This window comes from Argentina anserina, chromosome 1 (genome assembly GCF_933775445.1).
Source record: "Argentina anserina chromosome 1, drPotAnse1.1, whole genome shotgun sequence".
NCBI lineage: Eukaryota > Viridiplantae > Streptophyta > Magnoliopsida > Rosales > Rosaceae > Argentina > Argentina anserina.
The window spans coordinates 5,862,576-5,887,824 of NC_065872.1; the positions used below are offsets into that span (position 1 = coordinate 5,862,576).

At 38.2% G+C, this 25,249-nt stretch overlaps 4 protein-coding genes across 4 annotated transcripts in view; 1 reads left to right on the forward strand and 3 right to left on the reverse strand.

Moving 5' to 3' along the window:
• LOC126793106 (GATA transcription factor 5-like) overlaps positions 1–25,249 on the reverse strand; it is a 43,437-nt gene that overhangs the window by 16,193 nt on the left and 1,995 nt on the right. The window lies entirely within an intron of this gene.
• On the reverse strand, positions 2,628–4,151 carry LOC126793077 (probable inactive leucine-rich repeat receptor kinase XIAO). The gene has a single exon (XM_050519516.1). It carries the CDS (start codon positions 3,954–3,956, stop codon positions 2,700–2,702), a length of 1,257 nt encoding a protein of 418 aa, XP_050375473.1. The 5' UTR covers positions 3,957–4,151; the 3' UTR covers positions 2,628–2,699.
• Positions 5,264–9,420, reverse strand: LOC126793029 (uncharacterized). The gene is made up of 8 exons (XM_050519512.1): positions 9,087–9,420; positions 7,514–8,950; positions 7,206–7,400; positions 7,072–7,126; positions 6,601–6,749; positions 6,446–6,520; positions 5,927–6,055; positions 5,264–5,649 (listed from the first exon to the last, which is right to left on the reverse strand). The coding sequence occupies exons 1-8, from the start codon at positions 9,153–9,155 to the stop codon at positions 5,527–5,529; spliced, it is 2,232 nt and encodes a 743-aa protein (XP_050375469.1). The 5' UTR covers positions 9,156–9,420; the 3' UTR covers positions 5,264–5,526.
• Positions 14,559–15,454, forward strand: LOC126793130 (uncharacterized). Its single transcript, XM_050519574.1, has one exon. It carries the CDS (start codon positions 14,631–14,633, stop codon positions 15,279–15,281), a length of 651 nt encoding a protein of 216 aa, XP_050375531.1. The 5' UTR covers positions 14,559–14,630; the 3' UTR covers positions 15,282–15,454.

Sequence of the window (25,249 nt, forward strand, 5' to 3'; positions counted from 1 at the left end):
TATAAAGTTGTTATTTCAGTGCCTAACAAGACTTAGAATATTGAATAAATGATACAACCAAGCCTTTTAAACACTGTGACTAGACTCAATTATAATCCACTTTAATTGTGGAAGAAGAGGACTTCTCCACGACTAGTTGGGCCAACCACAGGGCTAGAAACCCCAAAACTAGCAAAGCCCATAATCAAACAGAGGCCCAAACTCCAGGCCCACCAACAATTGTCCCAAATTTGCAACGTCGGCGTCTTTAGATCATCATCTCCGCCCGCTGGTCTTGGACGACCAATGATTGGCCGCCACCAAATGACACCACCAAGACCAATACCCAACCAAGCTCCAATGTCGTTGACGTCACCAGGAATAACCGGTTCCTGATCCACACTGCTGCCAAATTGAGAGGTAGAGGTCGTAAGACCATTGTTCGAAATATCGGCGATATCGCCGATATATCCCCGATATATCGAATCCGATACGAAAAGAGTATATCGGTCAAAATTTATCGGTCAACGCAAAAATGATAATCAACGGTCAAATATCGGTCAAACTTTGATTTTTATTATTTTTTCAATTTTGTTTAATTTTTTAATATTTATTTCCTCTTTTTTTTCATTTTTTCATATATATTTTTAATTTATATAAATTTTAAATATATATGATGAATTTCAAGTCTAAATAATCATTCATAAAAACCTATTTTTATTATTAGATGTCGTTTGTGTACTTTAATTGTCATTAAATCAAGTATTTATTTTCTTTAATTTACTTAGTACCGTTTTTTAGTTTATTTGGTACATATTGAAGTATAATTTTATAGATTTTATTGAAATAAGCAAATCCGATAAAACCGATATATCCCCCGATATATCGTTTTACCTCTCGACTGATACGATGTCGAAAACGATATTTAGACCATTGCATAAGACCCTTCATCCTAAAACCAATTCGTTGATATCCAACAACCCAAGATCCAGATCGATGCTAACACCACCAAAATCCCACACAAAATCAAAGACAAAGAGATCTGATTGGGTAGACACGCTCCCCCACCATCCACCAATAAACGTCGGCACCCACACCAGGGAAGCAAAGTTGATAAGCCCCAAAACTCCAACAGAGAGAAGAGAAGCCTTGAAATTTGGGAGATTTGTCACCAGAAGTAACGATTTGATCGGAATTCCAACCCTAGTGACGGCTGGGGAGGAAGACGATAGAGAGAGCATTTTTAATAAAAATCACAAAAATAAACATATGAATTTGTAGAAAAATAAAAGATGTAAAAATGTTTTTTTAACAATGACGAAATTACATTAAGAAATTTAAAAAGAAAATATTGAGTGATGCAAGCATTAAAAAACAATAAAAGATAGCGATGCAAGCATCAGATACTATTAATCCTTGACTTGTAACAATCCATAAATTTGTTGTAAGCCTCAGATTAACTGTTTAATTTATGAATTAATCAGTTAACTATGCACATGGAAAGTAGTAAGTATTGACGTATGCATTAGGAATTAAGAGATTATAGAGGAAATATGTATATATCGATATGTAGGGTATGATTTTTTTTTTTTTTACATAGATAAGATATTGTGTATTCTTTTATCGTTCAAACAAAAACATATTATATATTCGTTACCGTTCATAATTTACTAGGTGTACTCTCAATTAAGATACAAATGAATTCTAAATTAAACACATAATATGACAGTGACTATGAGTCTATGATCATTCACATCAAATGTTTAACTCTTTGGTATTGGTATTCGTGAGCATAGTCTTGATTTAAGTTAGTTCAATCCTAATTTAGTAGTTCAAACCAACTACTTACAAATTATATTGTGTGATTCACATACTGTGATATTATATTGAATTAACAAGGAAATGTAATTTCAATTCATGTACAAATTGAAAGACATATCCAGTTTTAATAAACATCTAAATTAGTTTCCTCAATTATCTCAACAATTTGATTTCAATACCCGATACAGACGAAGTTCTTCATTTTCTTAGCACATAAATACATACGATGGCTAAATACATGAAAAAATCAATTGCAACTCGTTAACCATGCAATGCAAATGCAGACAATAATGCCAAACCCCATGCACACTGTGTGCAGAGGGTTAAATGGTTTAATGTTTGCCATATTTACCTCTGGTAATTGGTAAATACAGACAAAATCATCCATCACTGTGCTTCAGAGTTCAGATAAAGAAGCAGAAACCCAGGAATCTCTGCAACTCTCTCAGCCCTTTTACCCCTTTTTAGCAAAACCAGTAGTTAGTGCGTTACAGAGAAGACGACGACGATGATGGTATTTAAGGTGGGTAGAGTCCCCACCGGACCACAGGGAACGCCTCGGAACTGGGTCCTCTCCCACATAATTCCACGTGGGTCTTAACGTTCCTCTTGTCAGAACCACCATGACTAAAATAATCTCAACCAGAGAAGCTCATTACTTCCCTCTCTTTCGTTACTATACTACTGTACTGGGTTTTACCAGACAAGGATCCACGCTTCCTTCAACTTTTATTACAGATTTACAGTATTCATTCAACTCAGATTTCCTTCCCCAGTACAAAATCGATCGAATCCAGTAGAAGAGAGAAAACGTTAACAAAAATAAATCAAATTTAATTATTGAATATCTATGTCATAGAATTCATAGTGTTACAGAGACATTAATAACGTCCATTGATTCAGGGGATCACAGGGACGAAGCTTCTACACTCGGATAACGATTTTTGGTCACCACCTTGACAAAAGAAGAAAACCCTTGGACATCTGTACAGGCAGTTATTGCCTAGACCCACGTTTGCCGAACCGGGTTTCATACTGAGTAATGGACCGGGTAAGGGTCCGAAGAGGTAGTTCCCGCCGAGAAGAAGCCGGACGAACGGCGAGACTCCGGTTCCGGGTAGGGCCACTTTGAAGGCGTACTGGGTAGGAATCATGCCGGTGAACTTGTTGTTTTCGAGGGATAAAGCAGAGAGCTTTGGCATTAGGGCCATGAAGGATGGTAAGAAGCCTAGTAAGTTGTTGTTGCTGAGGTCGAGGGCGATGAGCTGGCTTTGGAGTCCGGCGGAGCTCGGGGTTTGGAGGGAGGTAAACTGGTTGAAGGAGAGAGTGAGCTGCTGGAGAGATGGGTGGGAGAAGAGATGTGCCGGAACGGAGTCACCGAGTTGGTTGTGACTCAGATCGAGCACTTGTAGAGAACCTAGCTGTTTGATGGTTTCGGGAACTGTTCCGACTAGGCTGTTGTTTCGCATGGAGATTTGGATCAATGAGGCTGGTAATGTGGACGGAACTTGACCTGTAATAGCGTTGCTGCTGGCGTCTAAGTAGTAAAGGCTTGTGAGTGAGTTAAGGTCTGGAAACTCGCCGCTGAGACTGTTAGCTTGGATTTCCAGCCGGTTCAACCTGACTAGATTGTTCAAACTCTGCGGGATCGAGCCTTGCAGGTTGTTGTTGTCGAGGAAAAGCTCTTCTAGATTGGAAAGAGACCCAATTGATGAAGAGGGTATAGGACCGGAGAACGAGTTTCCAGAGAGGATGAGTCGCCGGAGGCGAGTGAGGTTGGAGAAAGACTCGGGGAGGGAACCGGAGAAGTAGTTACCAGAGAGGTCTAGAGTTTCCAAGTAAGGGAGATTCCAGGTGAGGGAGGAGAGCGAAGAACCGGAGTAACCAGCCTGGTCTAGGCCTATTTCCGTGACGCGGCTCACACCGGAGTCGTCGACTAGGTCACACCGGAAGCCGCAAGTGAAGCGGTCGCTGAAGAGAGCGTCGCAGGGGTCGAGTTTGAAGTCCCATGAGCTAATGCAGGAGCCTTGAGCCACTGAGTTGGGGTCTAGCGTGTTCTTCAGTTGCTTCAGAACTTGAGTGTCTCCCCAGAAAGTCTTGGATTCTGCTAAAAGGAGCAAACTTAAGACTGTGAGTAGCAGAACAAGAACCCTCATTTTGGGTTTTGAGGGACAGGGATGAAGTGTTACAGTAACTGTGGAACTTGGGTGGATGAAGATAAGGGTTGGAGGGAGAGTGAGGATGATCGAGACCGTTGGTTTTGGTGGAAATGAGAATGGGGTATCGTATAAAGGGGGAAGCTTTGAGCTTAGGGAAAGTGTTTCGAGTTTTTTGTTTTTGATTTGGGTCAGACAAGGGTGGAGATAAGTAGATTCACGGGCACTTGTCAGTGAGAGGGAGAGAGACAGAGGAGAGGACGCTGTTGGCTATATATTGTCGGCAATGGTGGCGACACCTTGGTCGTTGATAAAGTGACGTGTGTGTTCGTTAGCTTAAACTATCATTTTGTTTTTGGATATAATAGCTTAAACTATTACACTTGCTTGGAGTGAGCTGTCTTTGGATTGAAGATGATCAAACTGTGATAATGATACGAAAACTCGGTTTGAATTTCGCGTTTACAGTAATTTTCCGATTTGATAGTAGCCATACTGTAGGATTGATTCATAGTCTTGATATTGTAGTTTTTTTTAACTCGAGTTGTTCTACACTAAAGTGATTGAACTACATTGCGGTGCTGAGTTTCTAGTTTCTACACATTAACAGTGCTTATCCCACGCACATAATTGGGTTTACCAATGCCCCAATCAGTTCAAAGCAAGATAGTCTTGACTTGGTTTCTACCCCAAGAGGTTCTACTCCTAAACTTTCGCTAAACATCATTCCAAGTTTCTAACTATTATGGAATCTGGCGGGTCATTTGGGAGTGTATCAAGGAAAAAGAAAAGTCCAAACACATTCTTCGTAACTAAGATACGAGAAATCCTAGCATGATGAACAAAAGCGAATTAGTTTCTTTTCCTTGATTGCTCCATAAGCCACTCAAATGAGATGACCCTTTTTTACTATCTCTATATGGCAAAGAGAAGCCCCTTTATGAGTGCGACTATAATGAAAAACGAACAATCATAGGCACCATAAAACTAATTGTAACGAGAAACAAAGAAAAATATAAAAATTGAGTGGTTAGCCATCGGAATCAAATACCAGCTCATGGAATCGATACTCCTTTGAAGCAGTTGTTACTCCAGTTGGTGGTGATTTGAAGCAACCAATATCACGAATGTCAAATCAGCGGTTGCATTAAGCACTATTATTATAGCTAAGTAGCTCCCCAAACTTGAAAACACAGCAAGCTTTTACCAAAAGCCACCCAATTTCCAGAATGCAGATTCTATCGAGTATTTCCAAGTTCTAACAACCACTCACAATTAATATCTTTGGAAATCCAAAAAAAAAGGCACTAAGATTAAGATGGAGCTGGTATTTACTGCTACAGATTATTAACTTGTTATTTCTGATTTAAAAAAAAATTCCTAGTGTCCTTTTCCCTCTTCAGTAAAGGATCACTGTGTATAAATTAATGTAAAACTAAAAATGCCTATACCTTTTCTAATTAGGCAGACTGAGGAGGCTCCTCTGAGTATAACAGACCAATTATAGTCCAAGGATAAAATATTAGAATATAGGATAGGCACCTTGTCAATTGTCATGGCATTTCTCCACTTATGAAAACCCCTCAGGTGCCAATTCAACATTGGCGTGTCCCTCAATTTTCGTGGCAATTTTGGCCAGATACTGTCTCACAGATTTGTGGTTAATCTCAAAGACAAACGCCATCTCCCTAATCTGCACATTGTTAAACAAGAATACACCAAGCACACTGTAAGCTAATGATGCATTTATTTTACTATAGTGATGGAAGCAGGCATGATAAAAAAAGCTGGAACAAAATTGGGTTGCATATGAAAGTGTAGACCCTTCAGGATGACAAAATTCAGAACGAAGATGAAAAGGACTTGAACCAAGACGAAGATGTGTGCTCGAGACAGCATAAAGCAGAAAATTCTGAAGGCTAACAAAAAGCTCCAAAAAGTCTGGAGTTATATATGGAAAAACCATTTACCTCAATCAAATTAGTGGAAGCAAAACTTAAAAGCTCCCCGTTAGCGATTTCTCTGCCATTCAAGAAAATTGAGTTCCTGCCAAGATTCTTCAAAGAGAAAGAACCATCTGCATCCATCTGTATAATAGCCTAGAGGACAAATGATGGTCACATTAAGCCTTAATAAGGATATAATAATGAACGAACTGATCAATGCTTCTTTGTTCTAACAACACAACAAAAATCTATGAAATTACAACCAAGTTCTATGCTTCACAATTGGGAGGAAATCAAGGTTGTAAGGACATAAACGGTTTGTACAAACCAGACTCTATTTCAAAATTAAGCCAGTCAGCCTGCATTATCCCTTCTCAATTTAATGTCACTGGCTGAAAGTTCAGGAATCTATTTAATGGATATATCAAACTTATTCTACAATTCTGATCTACAAATCAATGAGCTAGTATTTAGTTTCATGTAAGCTGCAATAAAAAACACAATTCATGAAACTGTTAATATTAGGAAAAAAACAAGTCTCACCTGCCGCCTAGATACTTTGTTATCTCCTAAATCAATATCAACTTGATAATCTTCAGTTGTTCTACCAATTATCACCTACAAAGTAAAAAGAGGTTGTAATAATGTTTGCAATAGACATATACAAGTAATTGCAACTTCATATTTGAAAATCATACCTTAGTTTTCTTGATATAATGCTTTACATGGTGATCATACAATACAGCAAGTGTGCCTTTAGATGCAAGCGCCCTTTGCATGGAGGATTGTGCACACTGTTCCAACCTTATTATTTTCCTTTTAGCATCCTCATGTTGATACTTTGAGACTGCAAGCATAACAGAAACCATTTTTAACAAAACAAAACGCCAATAATCACGCTCGATGAAAATATTCAGACAGTACATTAAGTACTGAACTGATATACACCCCTTTAAAAGAATATATGCAACTGTTCAAGTAATAAAAAGCCACAGCACTAATGCACAAAAGGTATTATCTAGTAAAATTACATATTTCTTTAAACTCAAAATAATGGGCTATCTGACGTTCCTTGGGTTCTAAACAAAATCCATTTCTTCTTTCAAACCTAATAATTTTTAATCAAATAAAAGACCAATTGGATAAACTAACCAGTTTACAGTAGTTACCTCGTTTACTGATATCCGCCTCCTCATCAGCTGGACATAAATCCATCTCAAGTATCTAAAATATAACATACGTAAGTTGCAATTGGTGGAACTTATAACTGAATCATATATTTTCTAAAAATATGTTAGCCTACCATTGTTTCGATATCAGAAAAACAAGGGATGTCTGTATCCCATCCATCATCAATATCGTCATCAGATTCTTCGTCAGACTCTTCACATTCTAGTGCTGAGGGTCTGGTTTGTGGTTCCGGGAAAGGTATACTAGTAGAACCTAGCTCTGCAGTTAGAGATGCAAGGTCTGCAACTATACCTGGAACCTTAATTTCCTGTTTGCAACAATCAAATTTAGTGATACAGTTTTCCAATAGTTGATATCCTATATAGAACAAATGTATGATAAATCCACAGTGTGACGTGATCCCAAGTAAAAAATCATCACCTCTTCATTGAGCAATCCCTTAGTGATACAGTTGAGAGTTGCATCTGCTAATCCACAATGACCAGCAGCAAGGTCAATTTTATCATGTGTAGGGTTTGGACTTTCTTTACTAAAAGGCTGTGCAAGATCTGCGTTTGTCTCCAATGTTTCTATTTGTTGATCACATTTTCTTTGGTCAGTAATAGCCTCGTTCGAGCTTGGTTGCGGGGAAGTCTGAACAACCGCAGTAAGAAAGAAGATATCATCATTGCAAGGGATGTCAAGAACCTCAGTGTTCAATGAACAAGTCATCTCTTCTTGTTGAGCCTCTGGTGCAACGGTCATCTCTGGAGCATCTGGCACCACAGGAGCAACAGCAACCTCAGAAGGATGGAGTGGTATTGATGTAGATGATGATGGCATACTGGCATCCGGACATAAAATATCTTGCTGATCATCATGACCTGTCTGTTCGACAGAAACGGCCATCTCACCAGTATGCGAATCCATTGAAACAGCCTCACATGAGCCTAAAACTAGCTGTTGAGGTTCACAGAATTCAGGCACATCATCGTCATGAACATCTTTGGGAGAACTCAACAGAATCGAATTGACCTCATCATTAATTAAAAAACTTGCCAAATCTCCATAATCACCTCCCGATATCGCTGCTGGCCTATTCAGTTCATCACACCCTTCTCCATCAACCAACATTGCCTCATTATGGCCAACTTCATAATGAGAAGAGTCCATATTATCCCCATCAACATCCGCATCATTAACAATTACCAATGTCTCCTCGGCTGGCATTTCCGGTGCTGCTACATCCCATAAATGTGCCCCTATATCTTCCGCATCCAACGAATTCCCGAAATCCATTGTATTAACCCCACGATTGGATAAATCTTCATGAGCACTATTATCCCGGCAATAAGCATTCTCTGCCAATCCATTCGCCGCCACTAAAAGCACCTGATCCGAAAACTCATTACCGCAACCTTCCCTCCCAACTCCATCTACACCACGATTTCCAATCGTGACACACTCTCCACCATGAAACACACTCCCACCATCGAAAACCGGCTCAACGCCACCTCCAACCATACAATTTGCATCCAAGCTCCCATGGTTCCCAATAGCTTGCCCACCAAGAAAATTAATGTCGAAATCATTAACACCGAAATTACTATCAGCACACAGTCTCTTCTTCAGAGCATGATACTGCTTCCTCATGCTCTCCCCCTTCCGTTTCGAACCCCTAGATTGACTGAACCTATTCGACTTGGACGGCACCACATTTGAACTACACGCCTCGAATTCCAGCATCCGTGCCGACGCCTCCGCCGCCACGTCAGCATCATACAGCAGCGAGTGCCACCGCTCCCGCAAATCCCTCACCGTGAATTTGCGGGAGAATCGCACCGCTCCTCTGGCAAGCGCTTCCAGAGAAGCACCTGCCTGCAATAGTTGAATTCATAGACCAAAACAATAATTCAAACAAAATCAAAATTCAAAATTGCAACAGCTTAATCGGGAAAATCAATATCGCTCTACTCGAAAACACGAACTCCAAATTGCAGGAGGAGATGAATACCTCGATGGCGTTCTTGAGGAGGAGGTCGTCTTCGGGGATCCACGGCGGCGCCGGAGCCGTCGCTGCCATGCGGATCTGGCTGCTCCGATAAGATAATGTTTGAAATTTACGGTGAATTTTTTTTTCTCCAAAGTTTGAAAGCTTTGGAGGATTTGTGAAGTTTTTACAGTGGAGTATTGGAGGAGGAGTGAGGAGTCGTCGGAGCTGAGAGCAGTGAGTGGTGGAGAGAGTGAGAACCGGGGAGTAGGGACTGAGTTGGGAGTCCGAGTCAGGGAACGATTGGCGGGACCGGGTAACGATTCGCGGACTCGTCGGTTTGATTTTGCGTTATTCGTTTCAGGGAAAAGCTCGGATAATTCAACCCCAAAAGTTTTTATTTATTTATTTCTTGCGGTTAACTTGAACTTGGTACTCCCGTTTACCGAAGTGGGTAGCCGAAACCGGGTCTAAGTCCGACAAAAAAGAGGCAAAATAACCCAAAATTTAAAGAACAGTGCATAAAAAATGACTCGTTTTTAATTTTGTTGTTTTAAGTTCCAAAACAATCACAACAGTACGTGAATTTGTAATTTCGACTATAAATATGTACATGCCGTTATTTCAACTGTTATTCAGTGTGTTTCAGTCAAATTTTAAGAGGTAAATTCATCGGTCGATAATTAGTTTATTATTATTAATGTGTGAGAGATGGGATCTTATTATTAGGGGTGTGTATTTCTTACCAGAAATGTGGTATCGCACCAGTCTAAACAAGATAGCGAACCGCACCGCTTTTATGCGAACTAGATTAGATCGTGAAAATACTAAACTAGTTATAAATACACTAAATTAGGATTATACATTTCTTAAATCGAATAAAAACCAAATTACATTGCACATAAGAAATTGATAAATTTCAAGTTATTTATCATTGAGAGGTTAGAGTGATTATTATGCGCCTTAGAGATATATTTTTATTATTTATTTAACAATAACATGGGTAATATAGTAATGCAGTAACAAAACCTTATCTCTAAGGCTATAAGCCGTAAGATTGTCAAGATTTATTCTAAATTGACTAAATTATATTTCTTTCTACCACTTTGGTTTCTTTCTCTCTTTGCATTTTATATTCTAGTATATTTCAAAACTTAAAAGACATTATTATGTAGTATTAATCAAATATTTGTGCCTTTAAAATTTAGTTAGTATTTTGATTTATAATATTATATGGAAACTTGCTGACTTTATTTATTTCAATTTAATATGTGGAAACAAGTGGTCTATCTGAAACCGCATCAAATCTTTTTTGTTTCAATTTACCGGATAAACAAGTTGACTAAACCGGATACTCAATATGGTTTACAAAATCGCCAAACCATTTTAAAATGAATTGGATATGATTTTACATCCAACCCGCACCGCACTGCACTGTGCACACCCATACCTATTATTATCTCCTTCTCAGCCTCTTCGTTTCAGCCCCAGGTGCATGCTTCCGTCTCTTTCTCTCTTAGTCTCTCCATTCAAACCCAAAAGACCTGATACTCCCAGACATTGGATCAGGTGCATGCTTCTGCATCCTATCATTGGATCCAAAATCAATCTTGCATTTGTAGTTGTAGTGGTGCAAAAGGGAGAAAAAGATGAAAGAAAGAATGCAGACACTCCCAGACAGGAGATGGAGCTACATAGAGAAATCAGAAAATCAATCTTGCATTTGTAGTTGATTTTTTTTAATATTTAAGTTTGCAGTATAATTTGCTTGGAGAGTAATTCTCGGAAAGGAATTCGAATTCAAATTCATATAGGCCTTTTTGCAAATTGCACTCCTTGTTTAATAAAAGTTCCATTTTACCCTCAAATTCTCTAACATGGACGGAATTATGTTCGATCCCCTTCCATTTCATCTCCCTTGAAAAGACATATGCAGAATTCGTCTCTCCAATTCTCATATAACCATTTTGTCTTTTATTCAATTCCTTCTAGCTACGCATTCCATGATGGCAATCAAAGCTACTCTCCATAACTATGAGTCTATGAGCTAGTTTGACATTGCTTTTGGAGCTGCTTTTGAGTCATAATTGTTTTTGGGTCTAAATTGAAGTATTTGGTAAAACTTCATAAAACTGATTTTAAACAAAGCGCTTATCCCAACCGGTTGTTTTTGAGAAGCAGCTATTCCCTAACTGTGAGAGCTGTTTTTGCGGAATCATCGAAGAAACACAAAGCTTTTTAATGAATTGTGCTCTAGTACCTATTTTATCTTTAGTTCTCTCTGATAATTCCATTGAACCTCGAAACACAATGTTTCTATTCATCGTCAGATTTGCAATTTGCGAATCGCATTCAACCTCCATTGAAACCCAGAGAGCAAATTCCCCGATTATGAAAATGTAAAACAACTAACCCCACAACATTAAATTATCGAAATCATTCAGCAAAATCAAACTCAAACCTATCCTCATACCTCAAGAGCTCATCGACAATGATTGTGAAACCTAGAAAAGCCTCCCCAAAATTCCCCGAAAAATAAGAAAGCATAACCGCATCTGCAAGATTGAGTGGGAATATGGATAAACTGAAATCTAGATCCAGAATTTCTTACATTGAAGAGAAAGAAAGTGAAAAAGAAACAAGAACGCATATCGGTAAAATGAAATCGACCGAAGAAACACATTGGTAGGGTGACCAGATGTAGATCAAGAGAAAACAGTTGAAAGAGATAGTTTCTTCCCTCTGCGAAGATAATGGTGTGGGAGGTTTTTTAATCTTTTATAATGTTACTTCTTTTGGGCATGTTCTTAGTGAAAATGTGAGACACAAGAGAAGAAAAATTAGAAAAGATCAAGATGAACATATTAGTGAATTTTAGTACAGTATTTTCAGTCATTGGTCTTTTTGGTAATTATAAATAGTCAGCAATTTCACTCAAGACTTTGCCAAACACTTAGGACATTTATTTACATTCTCACAACACTTCCAAAAATAGTTTACCAAACAACTCACTGTTTTATGTCACAGCAAATTTAAAAATAATTCTGCTCACAATAGGTTTAAAAGCAACTGTGCGCACAACACAACAATGTCAAACTAAGCCTATATCCACTTGTATCATATATCAAATTCCCATGAATGATGTAGTGTATCATACTCTTCTTGAGTTTAATACAGCCACTCTAAAACTCTGTTTAGGTAGATGTAGTCCGTTTATCACTGCTTTTAAAATTAGGAGTGATATATGTAAAAACGGCAAAAAAAGAAAAAAGAAAAAGGGAATCAAAGAAGTTGGAGGAATTATTCAGCTCAAGTCTTAGCGTAGCAAAGCCTCTGAATTTGTATTTTTGATTTTGTTTTTGTAATATAGAGTTTTCTACTTTTCTATCTGTGAATTGGAAGCCTGGAAGGCAGGTCATTTAAGCCAATATTCTGATGTTTTTTACAGGTATCAGATCTACACAACGACTTCTGAAAGTAACTAGAGAAGAATGTTAAGGAAGTTTCACGAACAATTTGGTCCAGAGTGACCTCCATACAAGGATTACAAGCAGATGTAATACAGATAGTTGAGACATTCCCCTTACTTCAAGTTACTAGTCTTACTACGACTACTGAGAGCTTGGATGGAAAGGTAGACGTAAAAGAATTTGTTTTATCCTGATGATAATGGAATTAATTAAGGGGATGGAGATCCCTGCTGCTGTTTATAGTTTGCCGTCAGATACAGTACACTCCGTGAAGAGCTTGGTCTACCAAAGAGTGATGAAAAGCCACTTAGTTGGAAATCAATCCAACTTAGTGAATGTGGAAGCATTAGAAATTGTCGGAGAAACCATCACTGGAGAGCTCGAATTGCTCAACCTTTTAAGCTAGGAAATGTTTTGCATGAAAAAAAAGAAGCACGGACATTCCATCCGCCATCTCACCCTCAGCAATATCAGATCATCTTGTTTCAATCAACACAACCCATGAAACAGCTCATTCAAAGCACATCTTCCCAACACCACATCCTTTTCTAGTTTTCTTCTCCATTGTAATCTTGAACTTTTTAATTGAAGAAAGTGTGTTCCTTGTCAAAGAACAATAGTGTGTAAAACTAATCTTGTTCAAATCAAAGCATGTAGGAGTAAACAATGTTCTAAAAATCCCCGCCTAGGACCGCCTAGGCGCTCAGAGATCCTTGGCCGCCTAGATTTTAGGCCGATTAATCCCCGATTAATCTCCGATTAATCCTCTGGGCGCTGGTTTTTAGCTGTCCGTCTGATTAACGCCTAGCGTTTTTTAGAACCTTGGGAGTAAACAGCTCATATTGAAACTACTGTCATTTTTTAATTATTTGCAGACAATAAAAACCTCCAATTCAAAGGAACCCTAATGGTGCCAGTGTTATAGACGGGCAGTCACAAACCAAAGAGGTGCTTGTGATTGAAGAGAAAATTGGTGCGTACTCCACCACAAGCGTTCAACAAGAATATAACCCCACTTTAGACTGGATTAATATGTAAATATTTACTGTGATTCCTTGTAAGTATTGTTTAGGATGGATCCTAATATGTAATTCAATGGCTTTCTACATGTGAGCAATTTTAGTGCGTTATTTATTTATTTACAAAATTGAGTTAGCACTTAGCAGTCTTGTTCAGGATCCTAACAAGTAACCAAATGAGGTAAGAGAGTGGATTATAAAAATTAGAGTGTAAATTTCAGTTCCTCTAAGGTTGGCTAAATACTGGTGTTTTAAAAAAAAATAAAAAAAATTCCTCAATGTGGGAACCATCAACCCCTGCCGCCCAGCCCGTGATTGGTTGGCTGGCGTGTGTGCGTAAGTAGGTTAAGTTTAAAAGCTGATCAATTGCTTTGTTGTTTGCTCATCAAGTCATGATCTCCTACTTCAAGTGTCAAAGACTGTCATGATCTCCCACTTCAAGTCATAATCTCCATTATCGACGAGTAGTTTCATCATTCTCGTTTGACTGAAAAGTTGGCGAAATGACCAAAGACGCCCTAAAGCACTAAGCTACGAACTTGAAATTAAAATAAAATAAAATCATGAAAGGCGTATGCTCCGACTCTTGTGGAGTACCCTGGCAAAACCAATCGGGAATATTCACGGTCATGGCAGCTATAAAGACCTCTGAAAAATAGAGTAACCAGGAACTCATATCCAGTTATTCACGAATTGATCATTATGGCATTATGACGTTCTTTAAATGGACACTAAGGTAAATTGGTAATCTCCCTTATCCTCCGTTGTAGGAAGAAACACCCGTGAATAATGTCGGCACTCGACAGACTCCATCGGCCTGTGAAAAGTGAAAACTGATGGGAAGTAGAAAAGTATAGAAAACAATGTGCGTAATTTCTGAGAATTGAAAAATAAGGGGGTGAACCAACAAATATGAAAGAGTACAGGGGGCAATGAATAAAACCAACTCCGTCTAGAACACAAGTAAACTCCAAACTCCAAACTGAGTTCGGAACTTCCAAGTTCCCTTAGAAGTAGATAAGTATACTGCGTCTCTCTCATCTCTCTCTGTCTCCTCTCTCTTTCTCTCCGTGTTCGATATGTGGAACTATGGCTTCACCCGTCGTCCTAAAACAGTAGACGACGTCAATAACGCTGCCGCTGGGGTGGCCATCTGCAGCGTTTTGTTGGCAGTTATAGTTTTCTTTTCCGTTATTTGGAAGTTGATACTGTGGGGGGGTGACCCCCTAAACGTAGACTTCCAGATTGAGTCGGCGACCGTGTCCGGACTGAACCTCAATGGCACTAGGTTAACCGGCACTTGGGATTTCACCCTTGTTGCCACAAACCCCAACGAGAAGGTCACCATCAACTGCGACACCATCGACGTCTCGCTGTTCAAGCATTACAAACCCTACTACACCACCAACCGGCTGCCTTCCTTGTTTGTCAACTCCTCCGGTCACAGCCATGTCGATTTCAAATTGGGTTTAGTGGACCACTATATCAGCGATAGTGACGCCATTGACATCTTTGAAGAAACAATCACTCGAGGTTTGGTCACTTTTCAGCTCAGGCTGGAGGTATTCTTCACTTATAGGACCAAGTTTCGGGATGTCTGGGATTTGGAAGATGCCGGCTTATATACGGCCATGACCTGTAATCCGGTTCAATTTGTATTTTCCCCAAATAATGGCACCGGAGTCTTTACAGGTCCGTCAACTGTATGCTACCGTGGAAGTCATCTATGACCTGTAATCCGGTTCAATTTGTTTTTTCCCCAAATAATGACACCGGAGTTTTTACAGGTCCATCAACTGTATGCAACCATGGACGTTAGGTTCTGTTGTAGCATGTAGTCATCTTTCGTATTTTGATGTTATAATTCTGGTTAAATGGAAAAATTATGTTTATTTTTGCAATCTGTTTAGTCTTTGCATGGAGATAATTGCCTAGTATGTATAGCAATTGGTGAGTAGTTAGTATATGCTGAGTCATGACAGGGAATGCCGGCAGAACTAAATAGAATTTAGTATTCAGATGATAGAGTTAGTTTCTCAAAACTATTTCTATAAATTTTCAGTTTACTAATGTTTGACTATACTGATGGTACCTATGATGAACATATATGATCCAAATTGACAAAGCTAGTTCTATTCTATCTTGGCATGCCGAGCATGCTTAATTCAACTGCTTTATCACATTCTATACCAGAATACTTCTTTTCTTTTACTGCCCTCTGTCTTTTCCATTCACCCTATTTTCATATCTTTAGTAAGAGAGTTTTACTGTTGGAGAGAGGAATGTATTTGGATGTTTCAATTGCATTAACTTCTGGGTTCTGCCTATGTTGTTAGAGTTTGATTATGCAACTCGAATATAGATAATTCTACATTTGAGGTCCTCAGTTGTTTAATATTGTTAACCTTGTAATCTGAAGCATCATTTGCAATTCCAAAATTTGTAAATATGCGGTTTGAGCTGATTTATCTGTTTCTCTTGGAGATCTCAACGTATACAATTTACAGCAGAGTTTCAAGATTGTAAATTGAACAGAATGGAGAAGATCGATTTCAATATTGAAGTACTTGGCAAGGAGAGCAAAATTGTTTACAGGAAGAGTAGCAGTTGAGTGTGGAGTTATTTAAGGTATGTAACTGTAATTTGTCGAGGTATTAAGATTACATCCGTAGATTAAATCCTTGTTTCGTAGAGTCTCTTGCTTTAAGGGTATGTCTGGTATAATACTAGTGATTTATTTCTTGTTGAAATTGCCATACATGTTAATACTAATCTGAAGACTGAAGTCTAATACATGTCTGTGATTTTCTTTTCCTTCAAATCCCCTTACATGCTATTGCTATTCTGAGGTCAGTAACTTCTTACTGATAGTGTACAGCAGATGGCACTCCTTCAAGATATGGTGATGTGCTATTGTGGAGGTCAAGTTGAGGATTATTCCCCGTTGTCTTCAATTTACTTTTGTAAACTTTGGATTCACTTGCTCTTCCAAAAGACAAGCAGAGATCCTTTGTGTATTGATTTAGAGCTATGCCAGCACATCTTCATCAGCAGATTGTCCAAGTCACATCATGGCACAGGAAGTTTGGAGGAGATTTCCGTGTAATCAATTTCATTGGAAATATGTTAGAGTAACAGGTTTATTGATTGATTGGACAATATAAGTCATGAGCATCTGAAAATATGGTTGTGAAGGAATGGCCCTCACACACTGTATTTAAGTAAATTGGGGATCTAGTCTTTAATAACTTTGATTTCTGGCTACTTTGGGATACTTTGATCCATTTCTTTGAATCACTTGGGTAGTTCGTGCTCTCTGACTTATTCGATTTACCAGAACTGTTATCTAAAAATCATGGTGGTTTCGCAGATTGAAAAGCCGGAAATTTTGAATTTTCTAGGATTTGCCTTTCGTGGAATTGATTGGGTTACATTTGGCTGTGTGGCTCCTTCTTATGCTGCGACGTCATTTGTTTCCATCACTCGTAATTACGACATCCCAAATTCCTCTGGTGGTAAGCAATTCTATAAATATCAACCTCTGAATGTTTTATTGATTTGAATTTGGAGTTAGTTTCACATTATGGTGTGTCTGTTGCCTTTGCTGGTTATTTTAAATTCTATTTGTTCAATAGATCTCAATGTTTTCAGCCTTACTCCTTTTTATTATGGGTAGGGTGAAATTTGGGAACTCATTGAAAGATTATAAACCTGCTACTTCACGGCTAGTGCTACCCTTATCATATTTTTGCTTATTGGATAAGTGTTCAGATTTCTGCTTACCAACTTAAAAATTTGGGCTTTGCTTCTTAAACTTGATTTCTATAAAAAAATTGTTAAGCTGACTCTTGCAGTTTGATTTTTGGAATTAGTTATTCTATCAATTATCATGATATCATGTCAACCTTTGTTGTTGAAATTCCTTCATTTTCTCTCATAAGTGAAACAGCATCATGACCATGGTCATGTCAAAAATGACCTTAACATCGAGGACCAAATTCTGAGACCATCTGCACATCTTATTGTTATTCCTAAGAGAATTCTAAGCTGTATTCACCACGGTAGTTCCTGGCCAGGCTTTCTAGACCAGGTGCAATACTAGTTGTTGCTTTTAGGCTTGCCATTTTGTGTATCACAGATACTTGGATCCCTGATTTTGATCAGGCTACCAATAAGATCTCCCCTTTTCTTTCCGTTTATATTAAGAAATTAAATTTTGTCAACTTAGGCGGTCAATCTGGTGGTATGCTACTTTGTTGGAACTCTCTACTGTTGATATAAATGTTATTGATAAACATGATGGACTTATGCAATTTGGTACAATTAATTCTTTAATAATAAGATTTGCGTGACTGACTACCTTTTTTTTATGTGTATCCTAATAAGAGACTTCAACTTTTATTTAGGAATGAATTTGAATCTTTTAAACAATGAGGCTTGGATTTTAGTTGGGGACTTCAAGAATGACTTGTTTGGAGGTAAAAGTTGGAGGCTGTAATCCAGCTTCAATTCACATGCATAACATTATTCAGTTTCTCAATCGTAATGTGTCCAGCCTCCCCGGCTGAGGCTTACTTTTAACTTGGTCCAACAAACACAAGGATCATACCGTCAACATTAAAGGACTGAATATAATTGTTGGATGAATGTTTTCTTATACTAGATTGCTAGTCTTGAGAATCTGCCAATGGTAGGTTCAGATTGCTGTCCCATTATGCTTACAACTCTTCATTTGAAAGTTGATAATACTTAAAAGTTAAAATGGAAGTTATTTGCTTGAGTCATTCTTCCTTGCCTTGTGGAAACTCTTGCAAACAAGTCTTTGCCACCGACCCTTAGATTCTTTTGTTCCAGTTTATTTTCTCCCATACTTGAGCTATCTGGGTGAAGAAGTGTTTTGGAAATTTCTTTAATAGTTTTTCCAGGCCAAATTTTATCTGGTTCTGTACCAAATGCAATTACTGCAGTCTCCCTATACTCATTACTTTACAAAGAAATACAAAATTTTGCTGCTTTAATTTCTGAGTTTGATCATTTTTCATCGGGAAGAATTTTTTGGGCCCAGATAGCCAAAAAAAGAAGTTCTTGGGGCATTAGAATACCAAATTATTTTATACTCAAGCTAATATTTGAAAAAAGATAAATAAAGTACTGGTATCAAAAATGATTTAGATATTTTTGTTACCGATCATAATGCTAGTGCCAATGTGTTTGTGCAGATTTTCTACAAGAGGTTTTCTGCAGTAGGTCCCCCTCCTGGTGACTTGCAGCTGAATTTCGGTAACATAGCTGCAGTAGTTATTACTACTAATGACAATATTATGCTTTTGGCTCCAGTTTCTGAGTCTGAAGTGAAGAGGGCTTTCAACTCCATATGCGGCCTCAAAGCTCCCCGGCGTGATGTGGCCAGCTTTAATATTTTAAAGGGAAGTATTTATTCTCTTATTGAGTCATTTCTGACTTCTTAAATAACATCTCATTAACCATACTATTATTGTTTTGATTCCCAGAGTTGACAAACTTGATTGTGTTAATCACTTTAGACCAATTAGTTTATGTAACGGCATTTATGAACTCACCAAAGTGGTAGTGTTTAGACTTAAACCCTTACTGGACAAATGTATCTCTAAAAAATCAAAGAGGCTTTGCTCCTGGGAGGTCTATTATAGACAATATAATAATTGAAAGATAGCAATGGTCCCCTAAAAAATAAAAAATAAACAAAAAAAAATAAAAATAAAAAGCTGGCAGTGGTGCCATATATGGCTATTAACTAGCCTCTGAAAAAGCTTACGATTTCTTGGATTGGACGATGGATCAATTTGGTTTAGTACTGGTTGGACTGATCTTATTATGAACTGTATTTGCTCAGTTTCTTTTACTATTTTAATTAATGGAAAGCCTGAAGGACATTTCAAACCTTAAGACAGGGAGATCCGTACTCTCCCTATATCTTCATTACCACTGATCAAACACTTCTCATCCTGCTCTCATTGTCTTCTGCAAGGTCTGCTCAAGCTTTAATGACGTAATGGTGGCTATCTCAGAAAATAATTATGCCATTATTGTTGAGTTGTTGGTGTGCTGAAAATCTGGAAGACCCTGAAACAACCTCATCTTCCAATCTGCTCAATCTCCCTCCATTGTGCTGCTACTGCCTCTTTTGGCTCTGCTAATCGTTCTCTACAACAAGTTGCTAACCCTGCTGATGCCAACAAATGGATACTTCCTGCTGAAGCTCTTCCTCCTCTGCTGCTACTGGCTTTGTCATCGGAGGCACTCATGGCTTCCTCTTATTGCTGATGCTCGTATAGTTTGATCATATGACCATGTTGAAATTTTTGTTTCTGCTTGCAGTGCTTGATTTCAGTTTCCAAGCAAGTTCTTATTGTGATTTGGTTAATTGTTTCATTGGCCCAACTTAGGATCACGACCCTTGCTGCTGCGTTTGAGCGTTGAGTGTTGGACGTATAACCGATGGACCTATAATCTATGGTGTCTCACTTTTTTGCATGTACAGTTGTTGTACCCCCTGCTAACGTTGAGTTTCTGCGTTAAATTTGGACGGAAATGAAGTGAATAAGGTGATTTTCACTTTATATTGTGAATCATATCTTGAATTCTGTATTGTTGTTGCTTGCAAGGCTCCCTAGCACGGTTTGGGTTGAAAAATATCAATTTGGATAGCTTCAATCCCAAGTCCCAACAAAGGGCTTATCTATTTTGGTGAAAATTTCTGTAAAAAGTTCCAGTTAAGGTGTCACTGTGCGCTGCTCTTAATTTCTTCTTTCTACTTATTTTTTTTTTCAGAATGTTAATTTATTCTACTTGGTACTTATAATAATGTAATACTAGCATCTTTACACGCTAGCCGTTGCAGAAAGGGCCATCATCATGAGCAGGGATATAAAAAAACAGTTTGAATACCTTCCAACTGCTACAAATCCTGCAATTTTAGACTTCTAGTAACCCACAATTTGGATGCATCAATGGAATTCATAAGTGATGTGATCCATCTTTGGTGGCAAGAGACTCGGAATTATGCTGCAATCTGTCTTGGAACGAGAAACCCAATTGGTGTGCTTTCTGTAATAAACTCGTTTGGCTTGATACATGACAAGACAATCTTAATAGGTTCACGGCCATGGACAGAATAAGCTCCGGTTCTGGAGTAATATGCTCGAATACACAATCACATCAATGTTCCAACTTCTCCACGGAAGAAAATTGAGCCATGTAAGATGTGTGTAGCAAACTCACTAGCCTTCTCTAACGGACTCACAGAAAATAATAAGCCCTCGGAAGAGGTGAAGCTTTGGAGATGGACTTTAAGAAAAACAATGAGAAAACAAAGAAGTTATAATCCTCTTCAAGGATATGTGAGGAGGATGTGTTCAAATGACTCAAAAGTTAAAACCAAGAGCAGCCTTTCTGAAGAATGCCAAACTGTTGGAGGCCTAAATAGGAGATCAGTCACTGATATCTCTAAGGGAGCAATCAGACTGCAAAGAGATGGATGATTTTTCAACATTAATCAGTTGGCCAGAGAATATACAAACACTACGGAATAATTTTGATAATATCTCCTGCAATCAGAAGATTTGAGGGAAGATGGTTCACCTGATGCCGCATAAATTCTTAACACTATCTGATGATCATTTTGGAGAGAAAATGATCCACAAAAAGACCCTGAAAAGGAGACAAAGCATCTTTTATGAACTGCTCCGATCGAATTAGGTTGTGAACCTTATGTCACTGGAAAGCTACGGGTGTCTACTTTTCAGAACATTTTACGGTTCGCTGTTACCTATTTTGATGAAGAAGTTATGGCCGTTTAAGTGATTGAAGGTCATTCTATCCGAGAATCTGATTTTCATTACAAACTCTTGTTTTGAGTTGTTATGCAATCTTATTTCCTAAGATCTAAGTTTGGCTAAGTATAACATATATGATCTAAGGATGTGTGGCTAGATTAATGATTAATCATTAGCCCAAACTACGTTTGAGAAGCATGTAATGAACGTTGTATACGTTGTTCTTTGTATTCCATGATTATGGCACTAGTCAGGGGGAGTTGTTTCGTAGACTTCAGGGGGAGTCTACCTCACATGATGCTATCAAATGTAGACGGTGCGTTGTGCTCTTTTTCCCTTCGATCAAACTTTTGTTTTTACCCAAGAGGTTTTTATTTTGCTTGACAAGGTTTTTACCGGGACAACGATGTGTGCACCATGCAACTTAGGCATGCGACACAAGGGGGAGTGTTCCGGGAGAATTATTATTCTACCCTTGTGTGTGTCTTAGCCTAATAGGTTTCCTGTTAGGAGATAGATTAGTATCTCCGTAATAGATTATGACTCCGAATCCTACGGGATTGTGGTTTTGTAATGCCTATATATAGGCCCCCATATCATTCAATAATACACAATTATTTCATCCTGAAACAAATTTTAAATATTAGCACACTCTAAATTTCTATATATAGTTTCATAAATAATCGTACATTTTTTTCGAGCTCAACCAATTATAAAATCATGGCTCCACCCTTACAAGTAAAACACAAAATACGAACATATACAAAACACATAATTAAACACATAATTAATGACATGCATACCCTTTACTTGCTGGTCTTAACTCTTAATTAACTACATATACATATCCTTTACCTTCACCACTGACAGTGATAATTGACAATTGTGATGCACAGCCAATAACAATTGCTTAAGGTTCCTTAATTTTGCATCTAACAGGACACTGCTGACAACAACGTTCTTCTAACTATAATGCCATGTAGGCTACCTTTACTATCCTGAGTATCCTCTTTCCTCTCGAAATGATTAGAAGTTAGAACATTAAGTCGAGAAATTTACCTTCCTTTTCTCTAGGAACTAAAAGGAGTAGAAACAACCTGAAAAGAAGATGATTTGTAATTAATAAAATTTGACCAAACTAATCAGTAATCACAGAAGTTAAGAAAGATATATGGCCTACTGAGTCTAGTGATAGTTGAATCATACCTGGGAAAAAAGACCTTGTCGAAGATGCAATAAGTTGCACGAAATGTGTCAGTGCAGAAACATACATGGGTTGACATATTGACAACCAAACCACAGCAAATGCTCTCCCATGTTGAGTCTTAAACGAGAAATCTCCAAAGCCTTCTGTGGATAAACTCATCATGGACATATAAAACGAATCAGTACCATTCATATTGTTGTCCAGTAACTTATGATCTCCCTTCCCATTCTCCAAATATTCGATTCCACACATGCCTGCAAACACTGAAATGAGAATAGCTATCACGGGCAAAACCCAGGTAATTATTGTTCTTGTGGTGTCACTTATATTCCCGAGAAACCTAGTTTTGATCACCTTCCATACATAACATTGCACAGATATCAAGCCTACAGAGATTTGTGCACCAAGTACTACCAACAAACAAGTGAATAGCTTTGCACCAGGTGTAGTTGGAACAATGTCCCCATACCCTATGGACAGAGTAACCACTAGCACAAAATAGAGGACTGTAGATAATTTACCATCATCCATGCCTTCGAAATCTTTCATATGATAGTAGCAAAACGTGGACACATCAACAAAATATAAGAGAATGTACCAAATGCAGCATCTCATCAACTGATTGGGGTTGTTAGCCTCGAACCTGCATAAGATAAACATACAGAACTTCAAAATATATAGGAATCAGTATATCACTCTATATCAATATCAATATAGGAAACAAATTAACTGTGGCTACGAGCCCTGTATGAAACGAACCTGTATCTACGTATCTCCTCCCTCAAATTGCAAACAAGCCCAGCCGAATCCTCATTAGTCTTAATTGCCTTTTCGAGATCACTCCCCAAATCGTTTTTCTGCTTTTGCATATCCAGCCATGCTTGCACTGCTTCATCACTTTCCTTTTTCACCCTTAAATTCTCGGTTTCCAGTGTTCCTTTTTGAGTCAACAATGTATTACGTTCATCCCTGACTCTTCTAATCTCGGTTTCCAGTGTTCCTTTTGTTAAATAGCGACAAGCGTGGCCCGTGGACCAACTGTACCGATATTGTCCAAACCTAGCCACCACACATGTGTTGGGTTTTAATCACAAAAAGCATCGGTACAATTAGTTATTATCCACCAACTTATAAGCTTTATTTTCTTTATCACTTCTTAGATGTGAGATCTCTCCTCTCCAACACGCCCCCTCACGTGCAACCTAATTTTTAGGTCTGCACGTGACAGATTAACATCCCACATACTGGGACGAAATAAACCAAGGTCCAGTAACCAACGACACTTGGTGACCATCCAATCAGAAACTCTCCGATAACATGATAATGACACCCATCTTGGGCCCATAACAAAGTGACACCCAACTCGGGCCCACGACAGATTGGAGGCGCGACTGGAGAGAGACCCGTTCTGATATCATGTTAAATAGCGACTGAAGAGGGACCCGCTCTGATACCACGTTCATTCCTGACCCTTGTAATCTCGGTTTCCAATGTTCTTTTTTGCATCAACAATGTATCACGTTCATCCTTGGCCCTTGTAATCTCGGCTTCCAGTTCTTCGTTTTGCGTCACCAATGTAACACGTTCATTCTCGATCCTTGTAATCTCGGCTTCCAGTTCTCCCCTTTCATCCCTAATGTAGCGCAATTCATTTCTCAACTCTGAAACATGTTCCCCATATTGTGTTGTCAAATACACAATCAACACATCTCTATCCACCATTAATTCCTCAGACGACTGCTCCATGGCCTCCTCCTGATCCCCAAATTCAGAGGACGACGACTGTGGTAGTGCGATAGAGGTTTTAGGAGTTACTGGTGCGGGGTTTAGGAAGAGAGGGTTTGAGCAATTGCAACGCTGCGTTTTAATATCTCCCCTTTTTCTTTCCCAGTCAACAAGCCGTCAAGGTCAAAGATTTTCTTTTCTTTTTAGAATATGCAAATTAAATACATGACTTTGTTAGCCAGTCTCTTTGGGACATCCAATAAAATAGGAACCATACAGGCCTGTCAGCCAAAATACATGCAATATCGACATATTTAACCTTTAAAATTATATATATTTTAAAATAAAATAAATCATCGGGGGGTAAATGATAGTGACAAAAAAAAACATTTATCATACAACCCCCTCTTTGCTTTCCCACTATTGTATTTCTTTTACCATATAATTGTTTTTCATTTGAATATTGTAAGAATGAAATAATTAATACTAGAATAAACACACACCTGATGGGTGTGGAGGTAAATTTTTTTTTTTTTATGATGAGTGTAAATTTCACTCCCCATTCATAAACGGAAAATTTTTCATCAAAAAATATTTATAAATAGAAAAATTCATAAGGTAGACATACAACTAGATTCATATTTATTTGACAGTCCTTATATGGGAGGCCAATTTTCATATATAATTCTTTTCTTATTACTATTGACCATCTAGATTGAGTAAAAATTCACAAATAAGATGATTCGACTCCATCTAATAAATAATTCATTGAGAGTGGCTTGGTGAATCAACACAAAATGTCACGATCCCGAAATTTCGAGTATGAAACTCTAATTTCGAAGACATGAAAAACGCTAAAACAATCTCAATAAATCGAAATCATTTCAATGTCTCAGTGGATCATTACTGAGTTCACAATACAACTCAGACAAACCAATTATTACAAACCAAA